A 23,980-nucleotide genomic window follows, 5' to 3' on the forward strand; every position below is an offset into this window, starting at 1 on the left:
CCGCCGGCTGGGGAAGGCTAGTCCCCAGCCCCACCCCTTCCAGCCAAGGCCCTGCCTCTTCTGTACCCCCTCCACCAGAGCCCCCACCACAGCCACTGGCCCCCGTCCCCGGCTAGCTCCCCCTGGAGCACTGGGAGGGTGATGTGGCCCAAGTCCCTCCCCAGAGGGAGAATGGACTCAAGCCATGGCAGTGGAGCAGGAAACAGGAGGGAGGGGCTGGGGGCAGAGCATGGGTGGGGCCACGCCTTGCTTTTTGGGAAGGCACAGCCTCCCCCAGCATATGATGGCTGCTGCTCGTCCTTGACAGTTTGGATGTAAAACACACATATAAAACAAAATAGCTGTAGATATACGCAAATAAATTGGCAACGTGGACTCTCTGATACTTAAAACAAAACATACAGAGGAGCTGTAGCTCACGAAAGCTTATGCTCAAATAAATTTGTTAGTCTCTAAGGTGCCACAAGTACTCCTTTTCTTTTGCGAATACAGACTAACATGGCTGCGACTCTGAAACCTGTCATACAGATAATGAGTCAGATCTTCAGCTCGTGTAAATGTGTAATTTCATTGATTTCAATAAAGCTACACCTATCTATACTAGAGAAAGATCTGGCTCCATATATTTTAATGCCTGTAGAGATATGTTTGTAGAACATGATAATTTAGAGACACTTCCTCGTAAGGGATAGTATTATGAACGTAGGAATTTGGAGAGGTGCCCTGGAGGTGAGGGTTGGGAATATCGCATGCCATGACTGTGTGCTGCAGTTCACCAGTTATGCTCTCTAGTGTGTTTTGTTAAAGTTTTATTCCTTTCTCATTCATTTGGTTTGCTGTTTAATGAACCCAAAGATAGTTACATGATGTCAGAAGTGTTGAAAGACAAGGAAAGTGCAGTGATTTTGAAGTTAACTCCTGAGTTTGCAACTGAAAGCAGAGACAAAGGGAGGCACGAGAGAAGCACTTGAGCACCAGGCACAGAGGCTTTTGCTTGTATTTGGTGAGCATAATAGAACTTGACTAGCTTAAGAAGGGGGAAAAAGCCAAAAATGGACATGTTGCAACCTCCATCCAGTCTGCAATTGTCAGGCAATATAGCAGAGAACTGAAAAAAATATCAGAGATTTGAATTGTATTTAGCGGCCATGGGGGCAGAGAAAAAATTATAAAGTGAAATCATCAATCTTTTTGTATGTTGTTGGAGAGGAAGCATTGGTTATTTATAACAACTTTATGTTTGAAGAAGATGAAAGCATGAAGTTGAGCAAGATACTGACTAAACTTGAGAAACATTGCATGCCAAAAAGGAATGAAACATTTAAGAGAGACACATTTTTTACATGCATGAAAAAACTGATGACACCATAGAGCAATATGTCACAAAAATAAGGAAACTCAGTAAAACCTGTGACTTTGGTGAGCCGACAGAGTCTCTGGTCAGAAATAGACTCATTTGTAGCATTAAAGACAATGTGTTAAGAGAGAGACTGCTATGTGAAGGAGACTTTACATTAGAAAAAGCTCTCCAAATATGCAGGGCAGCAGAAACTGTGAAACAACAAACCAGAGAGCAGAATTCACCAGAAAGGGTTATCCATGTACTAAGTACAAAAGAATATAGCCAGAATAGGTCAAATCAGAGTGGAACCACTTGCTGTGAAGACCATTGCTAGGGGGAAGATTGGTTACAGATGCTCATAAGGAAGCTGGGGATCACAGTATGGCCCTCTGATGTTGCTCTCCATATGTTTATTGAAATATGCTTATGAGTATAAATATAATGTAACTGGAATATACTTTATGCAAAAGGTCTCTTGTAAGGTATCATTACAAAGCTTATAATCTACTGAGTGTGTTCATCCTATCTGTATGAATGTATCATTCTTGTATCTGAAGCTAGAAATATGAAGTATTACTCATAAACTATGCGAAGTGTGGGCCATTAATGGTGGCTTGGAATCTTGATGGTTCCCATTAACTAGGACAATTGGTTGTAAATGGCTCTGTTTACTTGTAAGCCTTCCTGTATACATGGATTCCAGCCAGTGAATAATGAAATCTCATAGGACATGTGAACATGTCACATGATACTGGAATCCATCTTAAACCTGGTGCTTTTCCATTTAGAAGGAAGGTTGGGAACCCAAAGAGAGACAAAGGATTTCCACCTTGTGCCAAAGCTATAAAAGGGTGTGGAACAGAACAAAGGGGGCTGCCAGTCATGAGAAAACCCCTAGTTACCACCTGAGCTGGAACTAACAAGAACTGTATCAGGGAAAGGATTGGGCCCAGACTAAGAAGGAGTCTAGTCTGTGAAAGAAGCTTATTGGAAGATTTACCTGTATTCAGTTTCTTAAATGTATTAGGCTTAGACTTGCATGTTTTGTTTTATTTTGCTTGGGAACTTACTTTGTTCAGTCTGTTATTACTTGAAACCACTTGAATCCTATTTTTTATACTTAATAAAATCACTTTTGTTTATTAACAAACCCAGAGTAAGTGATTAATACCTGGGGGAGCAAATAGCTGTGCATATCTCTCTATCAGTGTTATAGAGGGTAGATAATTCATGAGTTTATCCTATAAGCTTTATACAGAGTAAAACGGATTTATTGGGGTTTGGATCTCATTGGGAATTGGGTGTCTGGATGCTGGAGATAGGTAACCTGCTGAGTGGTTTTCAGTTAAAGCCTGCAGCTTTGTGGGCGTGGTTCAGACCTGGGTCTGTGTTCTAGCACTAGCGTGTCTGGCTCAACAAGATAGAGTTCTGGAGTTCCAAGCCCTCAGGGAAAATGGGCTCAGAGGTAATTTCAGCACATCAGGTGACAGTCCCAAGGGGGTCTCTGTGACCGAACCTGTCACAGGCCCAAAACGGTGTATTGCCTTTAGGATATTGTCATAAATGTGGGGGAAATAATCATTTTGCAAAATGCTGCAGATCTCAAATGCAGAAAAGTCAAATGCATCCAGTTCCACAGAGGCTTTATTAGAAGGTTGGTACTGATATATTTCCTTTAAATAAAGGATTATTTAATAGTCACAGATTATTATTCTCTGTGTCCAGAAATTTGCACAATGCACAGTACTAATAATAAATCAGTGATAGCCATCTTGAAGAGAACCTTCTCCAAACATGGAATTCCAGAGGAAGTCTTTAGCAATAATGGGCCGCAATTTTTCAGTGCAGATTTTAGGCAATTTTCCAGAGATTGGGGATAATTTGGATTTGATGTTTTGTTATAAAAATCCCAATCAAATGGACTTTAGGAAATGTTTATAGAGACAGTAAAGAATCTTATGAAAAAGACTTTTGACATTGGGGGTGATTTGTATAAAGCACTATTGGTTACCAAAGTACACCTCTGGAGATGGCTTTTCTCTAGCTCAGTTGTTAATGGCGAGAAAGATCAGATCTAATTTACCAATTACTGATGACCTGCTGAAATTTCATAACAGTGCAACCATACTAAAGATGAAAGGAAATCAGAAGTGGAAGCGGAAATATTATTTTGACAAAAGGACCTGTGATCTCCCATCTCTTAACCCAGGTGATAGAATGTGCCTAGGGAATCACACCTCTAATACTTGGGGCCAAAGGTGTGCCATTAAAGAACATCTGCATCCAAGGTTTTATGTAGTCGAGACAGACCAGGTGGACACATTTTGACATAATTGAAGAGATGTATGATTAATCCCAGAAGGTTCCAACACATTGACAGCTGATGTGGACTCTGGCATTTCCCATGTGACTGATCCTTTGTCATTGATGCACAAAGGAGCAACTGTCAAGGAACAAGGGAACAACTCAGACTCTAATGAAAGGCTGATCCTCAGAAGATCAGAGTGTGAGATTAAACTTCCTGGAAGATCATAGAGACTTGCTAATCTGCCTGGAGTAAGGGTACTTGAGAAAAGTGAGTGGTAAAGACTCACTGGAGAGTGATGTGCTAGTAATGTGTCCTCTCTAGGTAGTTGACAAACTGGGTTTATGGAAATGTAGTAGATGGGTTTAGAATTTAATGCATGTGTTTTTAGATAGTTGTTAGCTGTTATATATGAGTTAATTTGTTTTTATTTAACAGGGAAGATATAGAGATATGCTCTAATAAATTTGTTAGTCTCTAAGGTGCCACAAGTACTCCTTTTCTTTTTTAGAGATATGTTTGTAGAAGATTATAATTTAGAGACGCTCCTTCATAAGGGACAGTATTATGAACATAGGAATTTGGAGATGTGCCCTTGAGGCAGTGGTTGGGAACACCACATGGCTGCGTGCAGATCACCAGAGATGCTCTCCAGTTCATTTTATTAAAGTTTTGTTCCTTTCTCATTCATTTGGTTTGTTGTTTAATGAACCCCAAGACTGTTATAATACTTAGATTAAACACTCAAGACTTTATCTCAAAACTAAAAATTTTTATTTTATTGCCTTTTAATAATAGAGGTGGGTCAAAACTGTTCTGCTTTTAAACTCTCCTGAATAGGTCAGACCAACCCAAATATAGATTTTATAACCTAATAGAAACAGTATGATTTTGTAAGATATGCAGATATTCTGAATATGATTCAATAACTGTTTCCCTTCTGCAGGTGCTCCAGTAATATACATTATTATTAAAAATAACACACTTTTTCTTTTGTTCAGTTTTTTGAAAGCTATACATGTAGAGCCAGTTTCTGCAGTTTCATCAAGCAAATGCCTTTTGATTTCAGTGAGAGTTTTGTACAAGTAAGTACCACAGAATTTGTCCCATAGATACAAAGCAGTTCTTGCATGTTTTTATTTAAACTTCGTTGTCACAGTTCTTGAGGTACCCAGAACTGTGAATCATCTTGTTGCCCCCCCCTCCAGCAAGAGGAAGTCTTGCTTGTGGTTGTTGGGTGTTAGCTCCCTGACCGTGCCAGCCCTTCAACCACTCAAGCATCCTCCTCTGGGCTATGCCAGCCCTAGTTTAGCAGGTTAGCAATAGGTGCACCCAAGTCCCTTTTGAAGTGTTCCCCTGCAATATCCAGCCCCTGACACTGATTACTCTCAGCAATTTCCAATCCTCTGTACCCAAAGATGCAGTACATCCTAATTTACCAGTTGTACCTTAAACCACTGCTCCTGTAAACCACAGAGCACTTGAGAGAGCTTATAAAACCAAAGAAGATTTATTAAAGTAAGAATAGGGATTTAAGTAGAAACGAGAGAGTGGTAGAAAAAGTGGTTACAATATGAAACAAAATCATAAAATGTGAACCTGGGTCTTCATTTATTAATAGTTACTTTTCTTAGCTAATAAAGTAGATTTCACCCCCCCAAGTTTAGTCAGTTCCAGAGCTGGCTAGTTTCGGAAGAGCCAGCATTCCAATGCTCATGAAAGCACTTCTCTGACAGGGGTTTTCTTCAGTGAATGGATACAGAGTGCTTTCCCCTACACTCTGGTTATCTCTATATGTACAGCACTACAGTGGCGCATCTTGTGACGATGCTTTATGTCAACGGGAGAGAGCTCTCCTGTCGGCATAAAAAAACCACCTCCGAGAGCAGCCGAAGCTACGTCAGTGGCAGAAGCTCTCCCCCCGACATAGCGTTGTGCACATGAGTGCTTATGTCTGTGTTATTTATGTCGCTCGAGGGCGAGGGGCTGGATTCCACCACTCCCTCCCTCCCCGAGCGACATAAATTTTGCTGACATAGGCTATAGTATAGACATTGCTTCTCTTAAAGTGAAGCAGTCTTTTGTCTTTATTCATACCCAGAGTGATTTCCTGCCTCCTATAATGTTCCTTTTCACCTCCAAGTGGTTCCAATAATTTGCAATTTCTTTGATAGTTTTCTATTGATTGTTCTGGGGTGTGGCAAGGGCAGACAATAGAACCTTGCATTACCTCGATGGCTGACTAAGGAGGGGTGACAGCTCCTCTTGCTTGAATAGGTCATCATGGAGACACATTACCCCGGTGACTAATTTTGACTCAAAGTCCATAAAGCCTATTTTCCATATAAATACATTATTCCATAAATATTACTTGTACATACATATTGCAATGAGATTATGACTCTTGACAAATTAGGAGTTTTCTCTAGATACCTTACATACTACTTTTTAATGAATAAGACATGTAAAAGACATCTTTGGTGTAGTGAGTTTGTCAGGTCTGAGAAGAGAAAAAAGGGTCTCTGTTTCACATTCATCTATTTCTCTTTCTGTATTTTCCTGCTTCTTGTATGTTTGCACATAAGTAACTCATCAGTTTGGGATGAGGAGCTATTTGTGCACAATGCAAGAAATAAAACTGTATCCTCTTGACTTTTTGTGTTTGTGTGTGTTTAACAAAGATAGCAGCGCTGCTGTGCGCAAAACCTTTTATCTAGCCTCTACAGAAAGAAGCTAGATGTGATTCAGATGACAGGTCCATTAGCTGTTAAAACATATAAATAATTGATAGAAACAACTCTAAGGGGTGTTGCTCTTTCTCCTTTATTACAAGTTTTTAATGCTTTGTCACTTCCATAAGATGAGATGTACAGCTACTAATCAGCTAAGGAGCACATATCATAACCAATATATCTTCAAATCATGAGGCCCCCAGGGCAGCCTCTGAATTTTCTTGGCAGCTACTTTTATTGATTGATGGATTTTTTGCATTATCAGCCCAACACCAAAATTAGTCTTTTCCGAACTATTAACGCAGAAGGCTAAGCATTAATGAAACATGTGGGTATGATGGTAATGCTGACTGAAGAATGGTCTGTCTTATTCAGTATCTCCAGGTTACTCCAGCATGTCTGAATCAGTGTGTGAAAGGTATATTTGTATACAATAGAGTTCGTTTTTCACAGAGTAATGCCCAGATGCTAGCAGAGAGATATTGAAGAAGAAGAAATGAGGAAAAATAACACTTTATCTTTGTTTTTTTCTAGGTCCTGAACAAGATACTATTTTTATTGTAGTCACTTCCTACCATGAAATTTCTAAAGCAAGAGGGCAAGTAAGACGAGCTGTTTTCCTCTCCTTCATGCCCTTTTTCTATGTGAAGGCTCCCTCAGCCTGGTGATTACAAATAAAACCTTACTTTGGGCTATTGTCAGTTTTGGAGCCACTCTCAGCAAAAAAAAAACTTTCATATGAAAGGCAGCAGACTGTTGTGACTGTGCTAAATGAGTGTTCATCAGGGGGCAGGGACACTCTGGAAATTATGATTTGCATGGAGATGAACACTCTTTTTTTTTTTTCTTCTTCAAGAGTATGACACAGTAGAAATTTATCACCAATGAAATAAGAGCACAGGCATGTAAAAGAACTCGTAGACCTCCTGAGTGCCATATTATACTCCAGACAACAGTCATATTTGTCAGCTTGGATATAGTAGAACTGTGTAGTGCAGGAGTCTCTAAAGGAAGTGAAGTGTGGGGAAAATGACCTGTGAACTGAATCTGAACTTCCTTAAGGAATTGGAACGAGAGACAGTTTTACAGGTCCTGTACCGTGACCAGATGCTGAGAAAAGTGGATGAGGAAAGGATAAGGTATTTTGCCTTTTTTGTACTATGCCACCATTTCTCTTTGCTTTCCTCTCTAATCTTATTTCTTCTCCTGTCTGCTGTTAACTAGTATCTTTTTTCCAGTTGGGAAAACTAAGAGGTATCCAGTGTGTCATGGCTCACTGTCCATTAGAGCTGAACAAATACTATGCATTGAATAAACTACTGAATGAATTTAGCTTCTAGCATTCCTAGCCTGATTTTTTCTACCACAAGGGTTACTCCCTCAGTGGAGAGTTTATAGTTAATTCTCTCTCATCACATTCACAGGTGTACGTGGATTTTCCCAGTTACAAAGAATGAGATCAGGTCTTTGACTGATTTACGTCATTTCATCTGTTCCAGGATTCTCACAAGGGGTTTTGGGAACCTCTTCCCCATGCTGAGTGAAGCAGTGTCCCATCCCATATAAATTTTATGCCAAGTGCATTGCATTTACTAGTGTGCAATTTTCTGTCATCACCAGAGGGTTTTATTGGCTGAATGAAGAGTTTAAATTTAATTCTTTCTCAGTACCTTCACACAGATATTTGATTTGTAAAGGGTGAGGTTAAATCTTTGTCTAGCTTATTTTGTTTCCTTTATACTAGGGCTCTGACAAGGTGTTGTTGTTTTGGAACCTTGCAACCTACTTTCTCAAGCAATAACCCACCCCATATAAAACATACCATATGGGTTGCTAATATTTACACATGCAAGTTTAAAATTCTCTGTTTTCACATTTGAATGTAGGGCCCTACAGTTTGCTTTCTGCAAGTATTTGTATGATTAAAACTTAAATGACTGTGGAAAGCAAATGTTAATAGGTTGTAAGCAAAGCTGAAACAAATTTAAAAAAGAATTTGAGCAAATACAGTAACTTCTTTGGTTTTTACTCAGTTCAACTTTGTATAGTCAGAATATTCTCCTGCAGAAGGGTTATGATGTAACCAAATAGTGCAGGGAACAGGATTCTTAATGTTACTGATCCTTGTCAGAGAAACATTGAACTACGGTTATGTCAGGTAAGTAAAAACAACAATTTTTAATTTTTTTGTTTTAAAATGGTTTTGTTTTTTGTTTTTGTAATTTTAAGTCTACACATAATTCAATTAAATTCTCCTTAGCTGATTCATGTATTTAATGAAGATGTTTTTGCAATTCTCATTCATGAGTCAAATTTGAAAAGGGAACCAAACTCCACTTCTTTTGCATCTGCACAGCTTTGAATACATGATCACTTGCATACATACTTTTTGGCTCCCTGTTACATGTGCATAATTTGCATATGCAGAGCACCATTTGTACTAGATTAGAACTCCATTTATGTGCACAAGTGGGGTTTCATGTACAACTGATAATGCAAAAAAATACTGTATGCAAGTGATTTCAGGCAATGTAAAAATAGAGGTTGATTTCAGAGGTTGAAATAAAGTGATTTCAGGCAATGTAAAAAAAAATTGCAAAAAAACAATCTGAAGATTTGACCCATAAATTATTATCACTATTGGACACAAACATTATCAGTTTGTGATTGTACATATTTTTATTTGCTTGGTGGGGACAGGAAATTGAAAATTCAGCTGCAGCAACTTCGTTGGAAGGGGGCAAAAAGTATAAGCCATGAATACCAAGAAAGATCCTGCGCTCGCTGTCAGAAATCCTTGGGACTGGTGATGAATAGAGGTGCAGTGTGCAATGGATGCAGTCATCGAGTGTGCTCTGAGTGCCGTGTCTGCCTGAATCCCTATTTGTGGAAATGCACCATCTGTTATGCGTATGGGTGAGAAATTTGACTAGGTTTGCTAAGCCATCTCTGTTGTTTGTGGTGTTGTAATAGTTAAAGAAGCAAATAAAATGCCTAAATTGTTATAATTAAGATAGCATTGACAAGAGTTGAAAACCTGGGGTGAAATCCTCACCCCATTGAAGTCAATGGGAATTTTGTCATTGACTTCAGTGGAGCCAGAATTTCACCCCTTGTGTTTAGCAAAATGGACAGGTCACAGAGACTCAAACTTGCGTCAGTATTTCCTGGGGCTGTGATAGTGTTAGATCTCATAAGGTAGGGCAGGATTTGGTATAGTCAGTTCTTGCATAGAAATTATCTGAAGAAAACCCAGATAGCTGCAGTAAGTGATACTGTGATTCCCACATATGGCTATCTTCCCTATGAGTCAGTACTGAACCAGTGCATTCCTGCAGAGTGCTGGGGATCTTGTGCCACAGGAGGTACCATCTTTTGGGTGAGATGTATGACTGAGTTCTTGATTACTTCCTTGTCATTATTTTTCCCAAGACCCTTATCACAAGAGTAGAGGTATCCCCATTGTGATTGTTATTATTATTATTAATAATAATAATAATAATAATACTTAATAATTAATATGAAGCTATAGTACCTGTAGGTTAAAATGTATAACAAATATTAATAACAACATTCTGATGACAAGCGCGTATATTCAGACAGCCCTAAGCTTATCTAATTTAAATTTGTTACCTTTTAATTTCATTGCATATTACTTTGTTCTTGTATTACCAGAAAGTGTAAACAAGAGTGTTTGATTTACCTTCTCTGTACTACTATATTAAATACCTCCACTGAATATACTCTTATTCAGAACATCCTGTCTAAGCTGAATAGTCCAAATCAGGGATATTCTGATACATTTCTGCCTTTGATGAGAAACATTGTGGTACTTTATAGGCAAAAACAGAGTTTTGAAATCAAACCAGCAGTTCTGAAGGTGAAAATTCATCCCTGTGCATAGGGCGAGTATTTTAAATGAAATTTATCACTGTGAAGAAGGTCAATATAAGGGCTATGCAACACTTAAATCCCTCTTTACACCTCAAATTTAGGTTTAAATAAGAACTCAAGTGGTGCATAGGTCTCTCATACTAGCTTTTTGAACAGGATTGACAATCTGTGAATGGTTGCCAGTTTAAAGTCAGGTTTCAGAGTAGCAGCCATGTTAGTCTGTATTTGCAAAAAGAAAAGGAGTGCTTGTGGCACCTTAGAGACTAACAAACTTATTTGAGCATAAGCTTTCATGAGCTACAGCTCACTTCATCGGATGCATAGAATGGATCATATAGTAAGAAGATATATATAGAGAACTTGAAAAGGTGGAGTAAGGGGCTAATTAATTAAGATTAGCTATAATCAGCAGGAGAAAAAAACTTGTGTAGTGATAATCAAGATGGCCCATTTAGACAGTTGACAAGAAGGTGCGAGGATACTTAACATGGGGAAATAGATTCAATATGTGTAATGATCCAGCCACTCCCAGCCTCTGTTCAAACCCAAGTTAATGGTATCTAGTTTGCATATTAATTATTATGCCATTAACTTGGGTTTGAATAGAGGCTGGGAGTGGCTGGATCATTACACATTTTGAATCTATTTCCCCATGTTAAATATCCTCACACCTTCTTGTCAACTGTCTAAATGGGCCATCTTGATTATCACAAGTTTTTTTTCCTCCTCTGATAAAAGCTCATTATAATTAATTATATCTTCTTACTATATGTTCCATTCTATGCATCCAATGAAGTGGGCTGTAGTCCACGAAAGCTTATGCTCAAATAAATTTGTTAGTCTCTAAGGTGCCACAAGAACTCCTGTTCTTTTTAAAGTAAGTTTGTGTATCTTGGGTGACAATGCAGACTTTAAGAATACACAATGAATGTCTTTTCATGTAAATTGTGATTTTTAAACAATGTATTTTGAAATGCATTTATCACAAAACAGGCAAAGTAGTTTGCTCGACATTTGGGGCTAAATAATTAAGGGGTTGTTTTTTTCGGGGGGAAGGAGGGAAAAGCAGCTTTTGAATTATATGAGCTCCAGAACCATTGTCTCCACCTCCAAAGTGCTTTTCTTTTTAATGAAAAGGGGATGGATTCATAACTATTTTTGTGTGTAGGAAACCATAAGTTAAAGACAAATGGACCACATTTTTTCTCATTTGTTTTTTAAGACTATTGTTCAGAGGCTAAGTGTTCCAAGTTTTAACATGGAAAAAATCTTTTTATCCCAAAGCAACTAAAAATAGAGGTTTATAATAAAAGTGTCATTTCAGCCAATTAAGATCACATCATATCATATCTCATATCATTACTTATCTTGATATTTAGTCATGCATACAGCAAGACACACCCACATAAACATGCCCAAGGAAATCTATTTTTCTATCTATTGCAGATGTTGAAAAATGATGCATCTTCAGTGAGTGAAATTTACCTTTGAGGAGAAGGCCAGCACAAGGCCCTATCTGCACTTAAGCCTCATTTGAGCTTATCACTTAGGGCCTGATCCAAAGTCCATTTGAATCATTGGGAGTTTTTCCATTGACTTTAATGGGCTTTGTTTCAGGACTATAAAGCTTAAGAGATGGAGAGGGCTATGTGTGGACCCTCTGTAATGTGGTAGTTCCACTCAGTGCCCTATATTTTATGGGAAGAGGAAAGATGTAGAAATTTAGAGTCCGATTTTCAGAGGTACAGTAGTGAGCACTCATACCTTCTGTTGAAGTCAAGAAAAGCACGTTGACCTCCAAAAATCAGCGTTTAAATGACTTCTTGCAGAATCTAGGCCAAAATGGGCTCTGTGTGTCTTTGTGATGACAAGTAGAGTGACTGCTTATAAATGATCAATTACAAAACATACTGGTGTACATTTGATAGGCAGTATAATTTCATTATCTTCATCTTGATATTTTTTAATCCTGATACTATTATCTAGCTGTTTTTTCCCCCACAAAACATTGGTATCAACAACATCACTGACGTTCTTCCTCCCCTACCCTGCTCTTTAGATACTAGTCTTAGATATTAGATTATCTGTGGAGGCAAACTTTATAGACCAAACTGAGCATAAGCAATGACAAAAAGGCTACCATAAAACACCGTTTTTGACATTTCAAAAACAAAATGAAATGTATTTCCCGTGTGCTGTATCTAGATGGTTGTAGATATTACTATGAGTCACGCATAATGAACAGAAATCAGCCATCATCCTCTGTTCATGGTCTTGCTCTGATAAGTTTATAAATGTGAGTAGAAGCATCTTTTAACTTCTCATATGCCCTTTCTCTGTGCATGGATGAAGGCAAATATCTCTAAAGCAGTCCCATTATAGCCTTGGATATGATTTATCACAGGACTACATACATGTCCCTATTTGCTAGATGAAAGCAGTCAGCCAAATTCGACTCTTAAGTGCTCACATCCCACCTGTCCAAAGAAAATAAATGTTTAACTGAGGTCGGCATTTGGTTTGCTCTGTCGTGAGTAGAAAGAAGGCCAAGCTGCAATGTTCCAGTTGGCATCTTAACCTCAGAAAGTTTGGGGATGTTCAGATCAGGGATTTTGGGGCTGATCATATTGTTAGTCATGTAATGTATTCAAACTAAATAAATCTGGATTGAATGAATGCTAGATGTAAAGTAACATTTAAATATGTACTTCCTGTGGTAAGAAGGAAGCAGTGAACAAGGATAAAGTTATTTATCATGTTGTTTGTCTTTCTAAATCAGTGGTCCCCAAACTTTTCAGGGTAGCATCCCCCTTACCCCTGTCCATGCCTCCCATAAAAGCATGATTTTATGGAAAATATGTCTTGTTCAAGAAATTTGATATAATTTTTTGATTTTGATGAGATTACAGGTATGGTTGATAAAGGTAATTGTATTGACATAGTATGGATTTAGACTTCTGTCAGGTATTTGATTTGTTCCGCATAACATTCTGATTAAAAAATTAGCACTAGACAAAATCAATATATCACATATTAAATGGATTAAAAACTGGCTAATGGATAAACCTCAAAAAATAATTGTAAATGGGGAATCATCATCCAAAGCAGGTGTTTCTAGTGGGCTCCCACAAGAATCTGTTCTTGGTGTAATGCTATTTTGTATGTTTATCAATGATCTAGGAGAAAATATTAAATCTTTGCTGGCAAAGTGTGCAGGTGACATGAAAATAAGTAAAGTGGTAAATAATGATAAGGTAGGTCAATTATACAGAGCAGTCTAGATCACTTGGTAAGATGGGGTCGTTTGAACTACATACAATGTATATAGGTCAGTTATAGGATCAGGGACTCTGTTTTGGAAGCAGTGACTCTGAAAAGGACCTAAGGGGTCATGATGAATAACTAACTGAATATGAGCTCCCTGTGTGTTACTGTGGCTAAACTGGCTAATGCAATCCTTGGATGTATAACCAGGGGAAAATCAAACAGGAAGTTGATATAATTTATGTATACATACGTTTGGCAGAAACTGGGAATGGGCGACAGGGGATGGATCACTTGATGATTACCTGTTCTGTTCATTCCCTTTGGAGCACCTGGCATTGGCCACTGTTGGATAATGGGCTAGTTGGACCTTTGGTCTGAACCAGTATGGCTGTTCTTATGTACAGCACTGGTGAGACTGCCACTAGAATAGTCTGTCCAGGTCTGGTCTCCAAACTCCAAAAAGGGTGTTGAACAATTGAAAAGAGTTCAGAAAAGAACTACAAGAATGATTTGAGGTCTGGAAAACTTGCCTTACAGTGAAAGACTTAAGAAGTTAACTCTATTTATCTAATCCATGGTTTATATATAGCCACATGGGGAGTAGTTCTGGTAGCATAGGGCTCTTAAATGCGACAAAGGCATAACATTGCCCAGTGGTTGGAAGCTGAAGCTAGATAAATATAAGCTAGAAATAAGGTGCACATTTAGAACAGTGAGTGTAATTAACCATTGGATCAAGTTACCTAGTGTTGTGATGGATTCACCATCACTTGAAGTCTTTAAGTCAAGACTGGATGTCTTTCTAACAAATATGGTCCAGTCCAACCACAAGATATAGGCTTGAGGCAGGAATTATTGGGTGAAGATCACTGGCCTGTGGTGTGTAGGTCAGACTAAATCAGAGGTGGGGAACCTGCGGCCGGATCCGGCCCGCTGCTTCATTTCATCTGACCCACGGCAAGTCTCCGTGCTGCAGGCTGGAAGCTCCGAGCCTTGGTGCCCTCTCCCCCACCCCCTCGCGGGGCTTGAGCTGCAAGCACTGGCTCGCCAGGTTGCCAGGAGTCTGGTTCGCTCTGTGCTGCTCCCAGCATGTCCCTGTGGCATCTAGGAACGCGTTGCCCCTGTCCCCAGCGCCAGCTCTGCAGTTCCCATTGGCCATGATTCCCAGCCAATGGGAGCTGCGAGGGCAGCACTTGTGGGCCTGGGCAGCATGCACCACGCAGAGCCCCCTCACCTCTCTGCCTAGGGGCTGGACATGGCGGCCGCTTCTGGGAGCAGCGCGGAGCCCCAGCAGGCAGGGAGCCTGCCTTAGCCTTGCTGTGCCACTAACCAGGAGCCGCCTGAGGTAAGTGCCGCCCGGCCGGAGCCTGCACCCTGAGCCCCCGTCCCAATTGGAACCCCCTCCCGTACCCTAACTCCTTCCCAGACCCATCACGTCGTACCTCCTCCCTACCTCCTGCCCCAACCCTGAATATGCTCCTGCCCACCAAACCCCTTGGCCCCAGCCTGGAACCCCCTTCTGCACCCCAAACCCCTCATCCCCAGCCCCAAACCAGAGCCCTCACTCCCTCCCACAACTCAGCCCCCTGCCCCAGCCCAGAGCCCCCTCCTGCACACTGAACCCCTCATTTCTGTCCCCTACTCTGGAGCCTAGGGGAAGTCCCGAACCCCCACCCCACCCGCTGGGCTGAGTGTGGCCCATGACTGATTTTTTTCCGTGGGTCAGTGGTCCCTGATAGAAAAAAGGTTCCCCAACCGTGGACTAGATGGTCATAAGGCCTTCTGGCCTTATAATGTATGAATCTAAGAAAACTTAAAAATAGCACTTCTGTCTGAATATTTTCACCTGCTAAAGTTACAAATAATAGAATGAGATTGGAGAAAATATATTTATTTTTGTCTGTTTTTCTTTGATTTCTTTATTCATTTGATGGCACTTTGTATCCGATCCATAGCCCATTTAAGTCAATGGTAACCTGTGTGACTTTGGGAAAGTCACTTAGCCTCTGTGTGCCTCAATTCCCCATCTGTAAAATAGGGATAATAGCACTGCCCTACCTCACAGGGATTTTGTAAGAATAAATACATTAAAAATTATCAGGCTCTCCAACACTATGATGATGGAGCCATGTAAGTACCTAACAAGGATAGATAGGACTCTGAGTGGCTTCAATAGGCTTTGCAGTAGGCTCTCTCTTGGTGAATTCTGTTCTATTGTTTCTCCTCTATAGTCAGTCAGTTCTCTTATTTGTATGGATCATTCACACAACAGGGGAGAGAAATACGTTTTGGAAAATGCAGTATTAAAACCAGGGGACTCAAAAGCCAGTTGTATGATCTGAAACAACTTGAAAATTATTGTTTGGGAAAAAAAAGTTCAGATTTCAAGTTGATTGCATCCATTTAAAGCAATGTAAACATTATAGATCAGTATTCCTTTCTTCAGAACTATGGAACCACTGTAACAAGATACTTATTTTCTTGTAGCATAAAGCACTCTCAACAATCAACAGACAGTAGGATACATAGGTAAAACAAAACTGGATTCTGGCAAGACATTATTATTTCAGTGTTTACAAACTGTAATAATTTCTGGGTTGTTTTGCTTTCATAGGCATCTAATAGGGATGAAGACCAAAATGAAGGGCATACGTTATTGAAAGCAAGCAGGCAAACAAATTATTTAAGATACAAAGGGATGACTCACTATAGTTAGGCTTAGAAGGATTAGCACTGATCAAAACTATAGTTAGGCTTGGCAGCATTTGCATTTTACTTTTTTATAATTTCAATGGATAATATCGATTATTCTTAAGCATTTTTTTTATTTTTTCTGATTAAATTTTCACAGTTGCACAAAATTATGGGTTTTAAGCATCTTTTTCTTCATTTATAGATTTAAATTTTCACAGCTGTGGGAAATTATGGGGAGAGTTCACACAACGGGGGGGCAGACAATAATTATTTCATGATAGTAGATATTGAGATTCAAAAAATTGAAGCTTTATAACCGTCAAAACACAAATTGTCTACATCACATGTCAAAATATACAAAATAAATATCCTCAAAATCAAACTTTAATAAATTCTCAAGCAGTACTTTTCTTACTTTGTCTATACATTTTTATTATTATTGATGGAAATATTTCTTCTTCAGTTTGTGTGTGTATGGTGAAATAGATGTTTACTTGCATTTACTGATACAAATCTAATCCTTTCAAGCCTAATCATAGCACATTATATGGATTTAAAGCAGTGTCCCGTACAGTTATACCAGAACCCCTGCTGCCAAATTTTCAGATTCCATTGTCTTAAGTTAAGCACCATAATCAATGGTTAGACACCTAAATAAATGGCCTGATTTCAAGAGGAGCTGAACATACTCCATTTCCAATGGAGTAAGTGAAAGTTGCAGGTGTTCAGCTCCTCTGAATACAAAGACACTTACTTATTTAGGTGCCTAAAAATGGAACCTAAGACCAAGCTGCAACAAAAGCACACAGCGTCCTAAACATTGTATCATATTTTAAAAGGGAATGAATTGAGAACCAGCGTGGCAACCCAATGGCTGCATTTCCTGGCCTTTGTGAATTTCAGTCAGAATTATATATAGTTTTTTGGTTTTGTTTAGTTACAGGGTTTTGAATTTTTCTCAAGGATCTGTCCTTATGTGCATTTCATACTCATTAAATATCACCCATTTGATCTCGTGATCCTGATGCATGCAAGTAATGTGCATGACAGTTGCTACCAGTGGCACTAGCTTCTTGAAAGAGGAGCAGGGTAAGGTTAGAGTTAGGCCATTGCACCACCACACTGTCCACATCAATGAGGAGGGAGTGTGTTGCACCTTCTTCAAGGGTTATGGCACTGCAGCATGTGCTGCTTTTATATAGCCATTCTGTCTTACACCTAGGAGCGCACACTATAGTACCTTTACATTCCCTCAAGCTAGGCTATGGCAGTAAACAGCATGCTAGCCCTAAGGACCGTATCTAAGGTCACAGAGCAAGTCAGGTGCAGAGCTAGGAATAGAATCAAGGACTCTTGACTACCAGTTTGTTGCTCTAAACACTAGATAATACGTCAGGGCAGAACAGTTCTTACAGGGAGAACAAAGCTGATCCTTTGCCCTCAAACTCAGGGTCAGATTGTAGTGATCTCCCATTAGTTATACTGTACAATTAAGAAGGATCACTCCGTAGTCTTTGACTGTTAATTAGATTTTTGTCTTAAGTGCACATGTATATGGTCATGAAAATTCATCTTGGAAACTGTGTAAAAGGTTCAAATGTCTGTTTGTTTGTTTTTCAGAGACATTAAAGTGAAGACTGGGGAATGGTTTTTTGAGGAACGTGCCAAGAAATTCCCAGCTGACGGTAATTACTGGAGCAGGCAACAAACTGCTTTGCAGTGTATAGTCCTCGTCTAACTAATATACAATACAAAATCTTGACACACTGCTTTGTTTCATTTTTAGCCCATTTAGTAGGAGATAGGTCTGAAATAAAGACTAGATCTTGTGGTATGTGTCTCTACAGTGGGTGTAAGACAGCAGAATGCCTGCCTGTTTGCCTCAAGCATAAACCAGAAGAAGGCCTTTAAAGGGCAAAGTACTTTGACTGGGTAATATGAAATATGATAACCATATCAATTTGACCAATGTGACTGAAATTGTGAGCACCAAATAAGTGTGCACCTTAAGACGAATAAGAAATACAATGGTCTGTGAAATAAATATAGATGCACTAGGGTATGTGAACTGCAAAGAGATGTCTTGCAGCCTTTTAAGTTAATGGCAAAGTTCCCATTGATTTCAGTGGTGTAGGGTCAAAGCTTACAAAGAGGACAGGATAGAATAGACAATAAAAAGGGGAAATTTACAAACCTACAATGAGACAGTGTTCAGCACATACTAATCTATGGGAACCTAAACCACAACCCATTTGGAGCCCAGTTATGCCATCCCCCTTGTGTAGGGCCCTCCTATGCCACTGGGGACACAAAGTAGCCAACGGGTGTGTGGAGGTGGCAGATCCATCCCCATCCACAGCATTGGAACCCAAAACAGGTCAAGTGAATGAGGAACATGCTGCATCACCCAAAGGGCTGCTACAGTGTGCGTTCTACCCTTGCATTCTGGAGAAAGGATTGTGTTTTATGAGACATAGTCCCTTCTTGAGCTCCCCTGGGAGTGGTGTAGCTTCCAACTTTCCCAACCTGGGACCTATGTCTAAATGACACAACCTGGACCAGAGTATCCCCATTCCCCTAACTGAGACCTTGTATAAATGATACAACCTGGACCAGAGTATCCCCATTTTATGACTTTAGATGTAAGAAGAGATAATACACAAGTGAAGCCAATAGGCACTGGTCCTTAAAATACCCCCTCAGGGAACTCTATTTATCTGTGGAAACATTAGCAATATAAGAGAAAAAGGATGTTTTACATTAAGTAATCAAGCAGTCTTTGAAACAACAGGTATTCACTGAAAGCTGGCATCAAAACAAAGTGAAAAGATGAGTAATGATACACTTCCTTGCTAAAAATCATATAGCAATTATTTATAGGCTTCACTGAATCCCCTTCTAGATAGAACACATTTCCCAATTTAATAATGTTGGTTGATTCACCTTCTTGCGGGCAGTGGAGTTCCAAAAGTTGTTATATGAGCTCATTTCACTCTCTCTCTCTCCAGAGGTGGTTGGTGAGAGTAAAGATGTAAATCTAAACAATCTCTCACAAATACAGAAAAGTGATCTTCTGTTATTCTTCTTTGAGTGTTTGTTCATGTCCATTCCAATCAGATGTGTGCACGCACACATGCCCGTTGGCTTGAAGATTTTCCCCCTAGCAGCTTCCATTGGGTTGGCGTGGGCGCCCCCTGGAGTTGCGCCCTTGTGGTGCCTAATATATAGCCCTACTGACCTGCCATCCCTTCAGTTCCTTCTTACCGCTAGTGACAGTGGCTGGAACTTCCCTTAGCTCTTGCTCAGCAAGTTCATTCTTTATCTAGTTGTATATAGTTAGTTCGTTAGTGTTATTAGTGTCTTAGTATAGAGTTTGTTGCCCACCCCCTTTTCCCCCACTCCACTTCCTGGAGCCATGGTATGCCACGTTCCCCAGGTTTCAAAAACTGTGTGGCCTGCACCAAGCGCATGCCAAAGAGTGACCCGCACCTGTCGTGTCTACGGTGCCTGGGGAGACCCATCAGAAAGATCATTGTAAGATGTGCCGCAAGTTCCATCTGAGAACTCCTAAGGAAAGGGAACAGCGTCTCAAGGTGATTTTCATGGAGGCAGCTCTACGCCCCCACTCCAAGCCAGGCTTGGGAGACCCGACCCCTACTGTGTCATCCTCGATGTGGAACGCCCTGGTGCCATCGGCAAGCTCGGCACCGAGAAAGGATTCTTCTTCTTCAAGTGATTGTTCACGTCCATTCCAATTAGGTGTGTGTGTGCCGCGTGCACGGACATCGGAAACTTTTTCCCTTAGCAGTTCCTGTCAGGACGGCAGGGGAATCCCCTAGAGTAGCGCCCTCATGAAGATGTATATATTACCCTGCTGGCCTGACCCCCCTTCAGTTCTTTCTTACCGTCCATGGCGGTGTTGGAATATTCTCTCTCTCTCTCTCTCTGTCTCCCTTGTGAGTGATCCCTTAGCCTTTCATATGTAGTTATCAGTTAGTTATCAGTAGTTAGAAATCCATTGTCTCAGGTGTCTGGAAGCTACTTCCAGCACCAGCCTTGGGCTGCAGTGAATGCCGCAAGCCCAGGGTTTTAAAGCTTGCTCCACGTGCCGCAAATCTAAGCCCAACAGCGACCCCCAGAACTCCTGTCTCCGGTGTCTGGGAGAGTCTCATCAGGCAGAGTGCTGCAAGATCTGCAAGGCCTTTAAACTGTGCACCAAGAAAGAAAGAGACTTTCGCCTTAAGCAGTTGCTCATGGAGGCTGCGTTACCACCTCCAACCGACCGGCACTGGCATCCTCGGTGCGAAGTGCCCCAGCATCCGTGTGCGATCTGGCACTGCCCAGGCACTGTAAATCATTGGCACCGAGACGGGACAACAAACTTTGGCACCGGTCGACTTCTCCGGCACCAACTAAGCAGCACAAGCAAGGGGAAAGAGGGCGCTCTCCCCAAAGAGCTACTAAGCCGCTCAAAGATGCTCCCAGCACACAAATACACATTGCAGGCCCAAGCCAAGAAGCTGCATTGTCGACTCTGGCGCCACAGGCCCCATTGAGTCCGGTACCCAGCGAATTTAGTGCCAACAAAGGGCTGGAGGAGGTCCTTGAACACCGCTCCACACCCGACACTTTCGAGGCAACAAAAGACCTCATTGAGTTGTCAGTGCCGAGCCCCCTCACATGCAGGGAGAAGCCTCTGGCACCACCTAGAAGGGTGCCATCCAGATGGAAGCCAGCAATGTTGCGCCGCTCGAGGTCACCATCTCGGCACCTCTCCCAGTCAAGTTCGGCATCCCATTATTCTCCGGCGCCCACAATCCTGCGTGAGGTTACAGCACTGGAGGCGAACCAGCCAGTGCCACCTGTAGCGACTGCACACCAGTCCCCGACATGGATCCCGATCCCGAGCTCCCGGTACCATTCGTTGTCCTGGTCAGCCAGGCACCACTCCCTGGCACCCTGTGACCACTCAATGTTCGGCACTGCCGTGGTCCGCTCAGTCAGCATCCCCGGGGTCCGAGGCCGACTCCGGTCACTCTAACTATAGTAGCCATTCCAAGACGCTGCATAGGCACCCATCAAGGACAAGGGAGGCCACTCCAGGCCATCCCCGGACTCACAAGAGCAACCGGCACCCCCAGACCCAATATCCGAGATGGTGCCAAGCTCTGTGACACCTCGAGAGGTGCCAGCCCCGCAGGGCCCTGAAGTGACCCAAGTCTATGGGACACACAGGAGGGTCTAGATGAGGACAACTAGCAGCACCTCACTTCCTCCTCTTCCCCAGACGAGGATGTGGTGGGTATGTCAGTCTCAGGACCGCCACCAATAGACCACAGGGCTCACCAGGAGCTGCTCCACAGAATTGCCCTCAATACGGGCCTTCAGGTGGAAGAAACAGTCGAGCACGAGGATCCTATGGTGGACATTCTGGCCCCCGAGGGTCCCTCCAGAATCGCACTCCCTTTCATAAAGACCATACAGTCCAACTACAAAACTATTTGGCAGACCCCAGCCTCCATCACGCTGATGGCTAGGGGGGTAGAAAGGAAATACTTCGCCCCTTCCAAGGGCTATGAGTTCCTGTTCTGGCTTCCGACTCCTTTTTCCCTAGTTGTTTCAGCAGTCAACGAAAGGGAACGACATGGCCAGCAAGCCTCAGCTCCCAAGGAATCTAAGCGTTTGGACCTCTTTGGTAGAAAGGTCCACTCCCCCAGGGGCCTCAAGCTACGCATAGCCAGCCAACAGGTGATCCTCAATAGATACAACTTGAAATCTTGGATGGCAGTGTCCAAGTTTAAGGATCGCCTGCCCCAGGATGCACACCCTGAGTTTGTGGCTTTAATCGAGAAAGGGAAAACGGTGGCTAAGACTTCCTTGCAAGCCTCCCTCGATTCATGCGGTCAGAACCATTGCCTCTGGGGTAGTCATGCGACGTTCAGCATGGCTCCAGGCGTCCCTCCAGAGGTTCAGAATACCCTCCAAGACCTTCCTTTTGCGGGTTCTGGCCTTTTCTCGGAGCAAACAGACTCCAGGCTGCATGGCCTCAAGGATTCTAGAGCCACACTGAAGTTGCTAGGGATGCATATGCCAGCAACCCAGAAAAAGCCCTTCAAGCCTCAGCCTCTGCAGCAGAGGCAGTATCGACCCTGACCCAGGCAGGAGCCGTATCACAGGCGGGGCAGAAATAATAGGCACAGACAGAACAACACACCTAACCAGGGCCAGAATAAGCCCCAACCTGGAAACAAGCAAGGATTTTGAGGGCGCACCCGAGGACAGTGTACCAACCCAGTTCCCGGATTCATCCCCATGGTTTTTAAACTGATTAACCCACTTCTACCATGCATGGTCCCATATAACATCGGACCGATGGGTCCTACACACGGTACAGGGGAATACACTCTCCAGTTTTCCTCCTCCTCTCCTTCCAACCCACCTACCCCATCCCTCTTCAGGGACCCCTCTCACGAGCAACTCCTTATGCAGGAGATTTGTTCGCTCCTCAAGATAGGTGCGGTGGAGGAGATTCCGCAGGAGCTAAGGGGAAAGGGGTTTTTTACTCCTGTTACTTTCTAATCCCCAAGGCAAAGGGGGATCTTCGACACATTTTAGACCTTCGCGGACTCAACAAATTTTTGGTCAAGCTCCGGTTCCACATGGTCTCCCTGAGCGAGCACTATTATTCCATCTTTGGATCTGGGGGATTGGTACGCTGCTCTTGATATAAAGGACGCATATTTTCATATTGCTATTCATCGGACACACCGACGCTTCCTCCGGTTTGCCATAAACCAACATCACTACCAGTTCATGGTTCTCCTATTCGGCCTCTCCACAGCCCCCCGAGTGTTCATGAAATGCATGTTGATGGTAACAGCCTTCCAGTGGAAAAGGCAGGTTCAAGCGTACCTGTACCTCGACAACTGGCTTCTCACAGGTTGTTCCAAGGAAGAGGTTCAGTCCTACGTGACGATGGCCATGGACATGTTTCACAGGCTGGGGCTTCTCCTCAATGTGCCCAAATCTTCTCTCATACCCACCCAAAGGTTAGAGTTTATAGGGGAAGTACTGGACTCAATACAGGCAAAAGCAAGCCTTCCAGAGCCCAGATTCCAGGCCATAGAGCAGATCGTAAATTCAATGCCTTGGTATCCCACTACCACAGTCAGGTGTTGCCTACAGCTGATAGGACATATGGCAGCATGCACGTACGTGGTCAGGCATGCCCAACTGAGACTCAGACCCTTACAAGCATGGCTCACACTGTCTTACCGTCCGTAAAGAGGCCCCCTGGACCTCATGGTGACAATCCTGGCTCAGGTGCTAGAATCCCTGCGCTGGTGGCTGGATCAACCAGTGGTCTGTGCAGGGGTCCCCTTCGCCAAGCCCCAACCTTCTCTGATGTTAGTAACAGATGTATCTGGGCTGGGGATCACACTTAGGGGACCTGAGGACGCAAGGCTTGTGGTCGAGGGACAAGATACCTCTCCATATCAACCTGAAGGAGCTCAGGGCGGTTCGTCCAGCCTGCCAAACCTTTCACGCCACTTTACAAGGTCACAGCTTGACAGTCCTGACAGACAACACCACTGCCATGTTCTATATAAACAAACAAGGCGGAGCCCGCTCCTCACCTCTCTGCTGCGAGGCTCTCCTTCTCTGGGACTTCTGTACAGCCCGATCCATTCAGCTCGAAGCATCCTACCTCCCAGGAGTGCGGAATGAGCTTGCGGATCGCCTCAG

The 23,980-nt window shown here is 42.2% G+C and overlaps 1 protein-coding gene across 8 annotated transcripts in view; it reads left to right on the forward strand.

The window, feature by feature from the left end:
* The window catches only part of SYTL3 (synaptotagmin like 3), a 76,626-nt gene that overhangs the window by 11,630 nt on the left and 41,016 nt on the right, over nucleotides 1–23,980 (forward strand). For 6 of the 8 annotated variants that reach the window (XR_006280451.1, XR_006280450.1, XM_043512254.1 and 3 more), the window contains 4 exons: nucleotides 4,649–4,732; nucleotides 6,914–7,518; nucleotides 9,080–9,295; nucleotides 17,855–17,919. Coding sequence is in view for 6 of the 8 variants with exons in the window: in XM_043512254.1 (XP_043368189.1) it covers nucleotides 7,409–7,518; nucleotides 9,080–9,295; nucleotides 17,855–17,919 (391 nt within the window). In the remaining 2 variants the exon portion in view is untranslated. Of the gene's footprint in view, nucleotides 1–4,648; nucleotides 4,733–6,458; nucleotides 6,798–6,913; nucleotides 7,519–9,079; nucleotides 9,296–17,854; nucleotides 17,920–23,980 lie in introns of those variants that run through there. The other 2 variants (XM_038396731.2, XM_043512256.1) reach the window with 2 other exon arrangements.

The sequence above is a fragment of the Dermochelys coriacea genome, chromosome 3, assembly GCF_009764565.3.
Source record: "Dermochelys coriacea isolate rDerCor1 chromosome 3, rDerCor1.pri.v4, whole genome shotgun sequence".
NCBI lineage: Eukaryota > Metazoa > Chordata > Testudines > Dermochelyidae > Dermochelys > Dermochelys coriacea.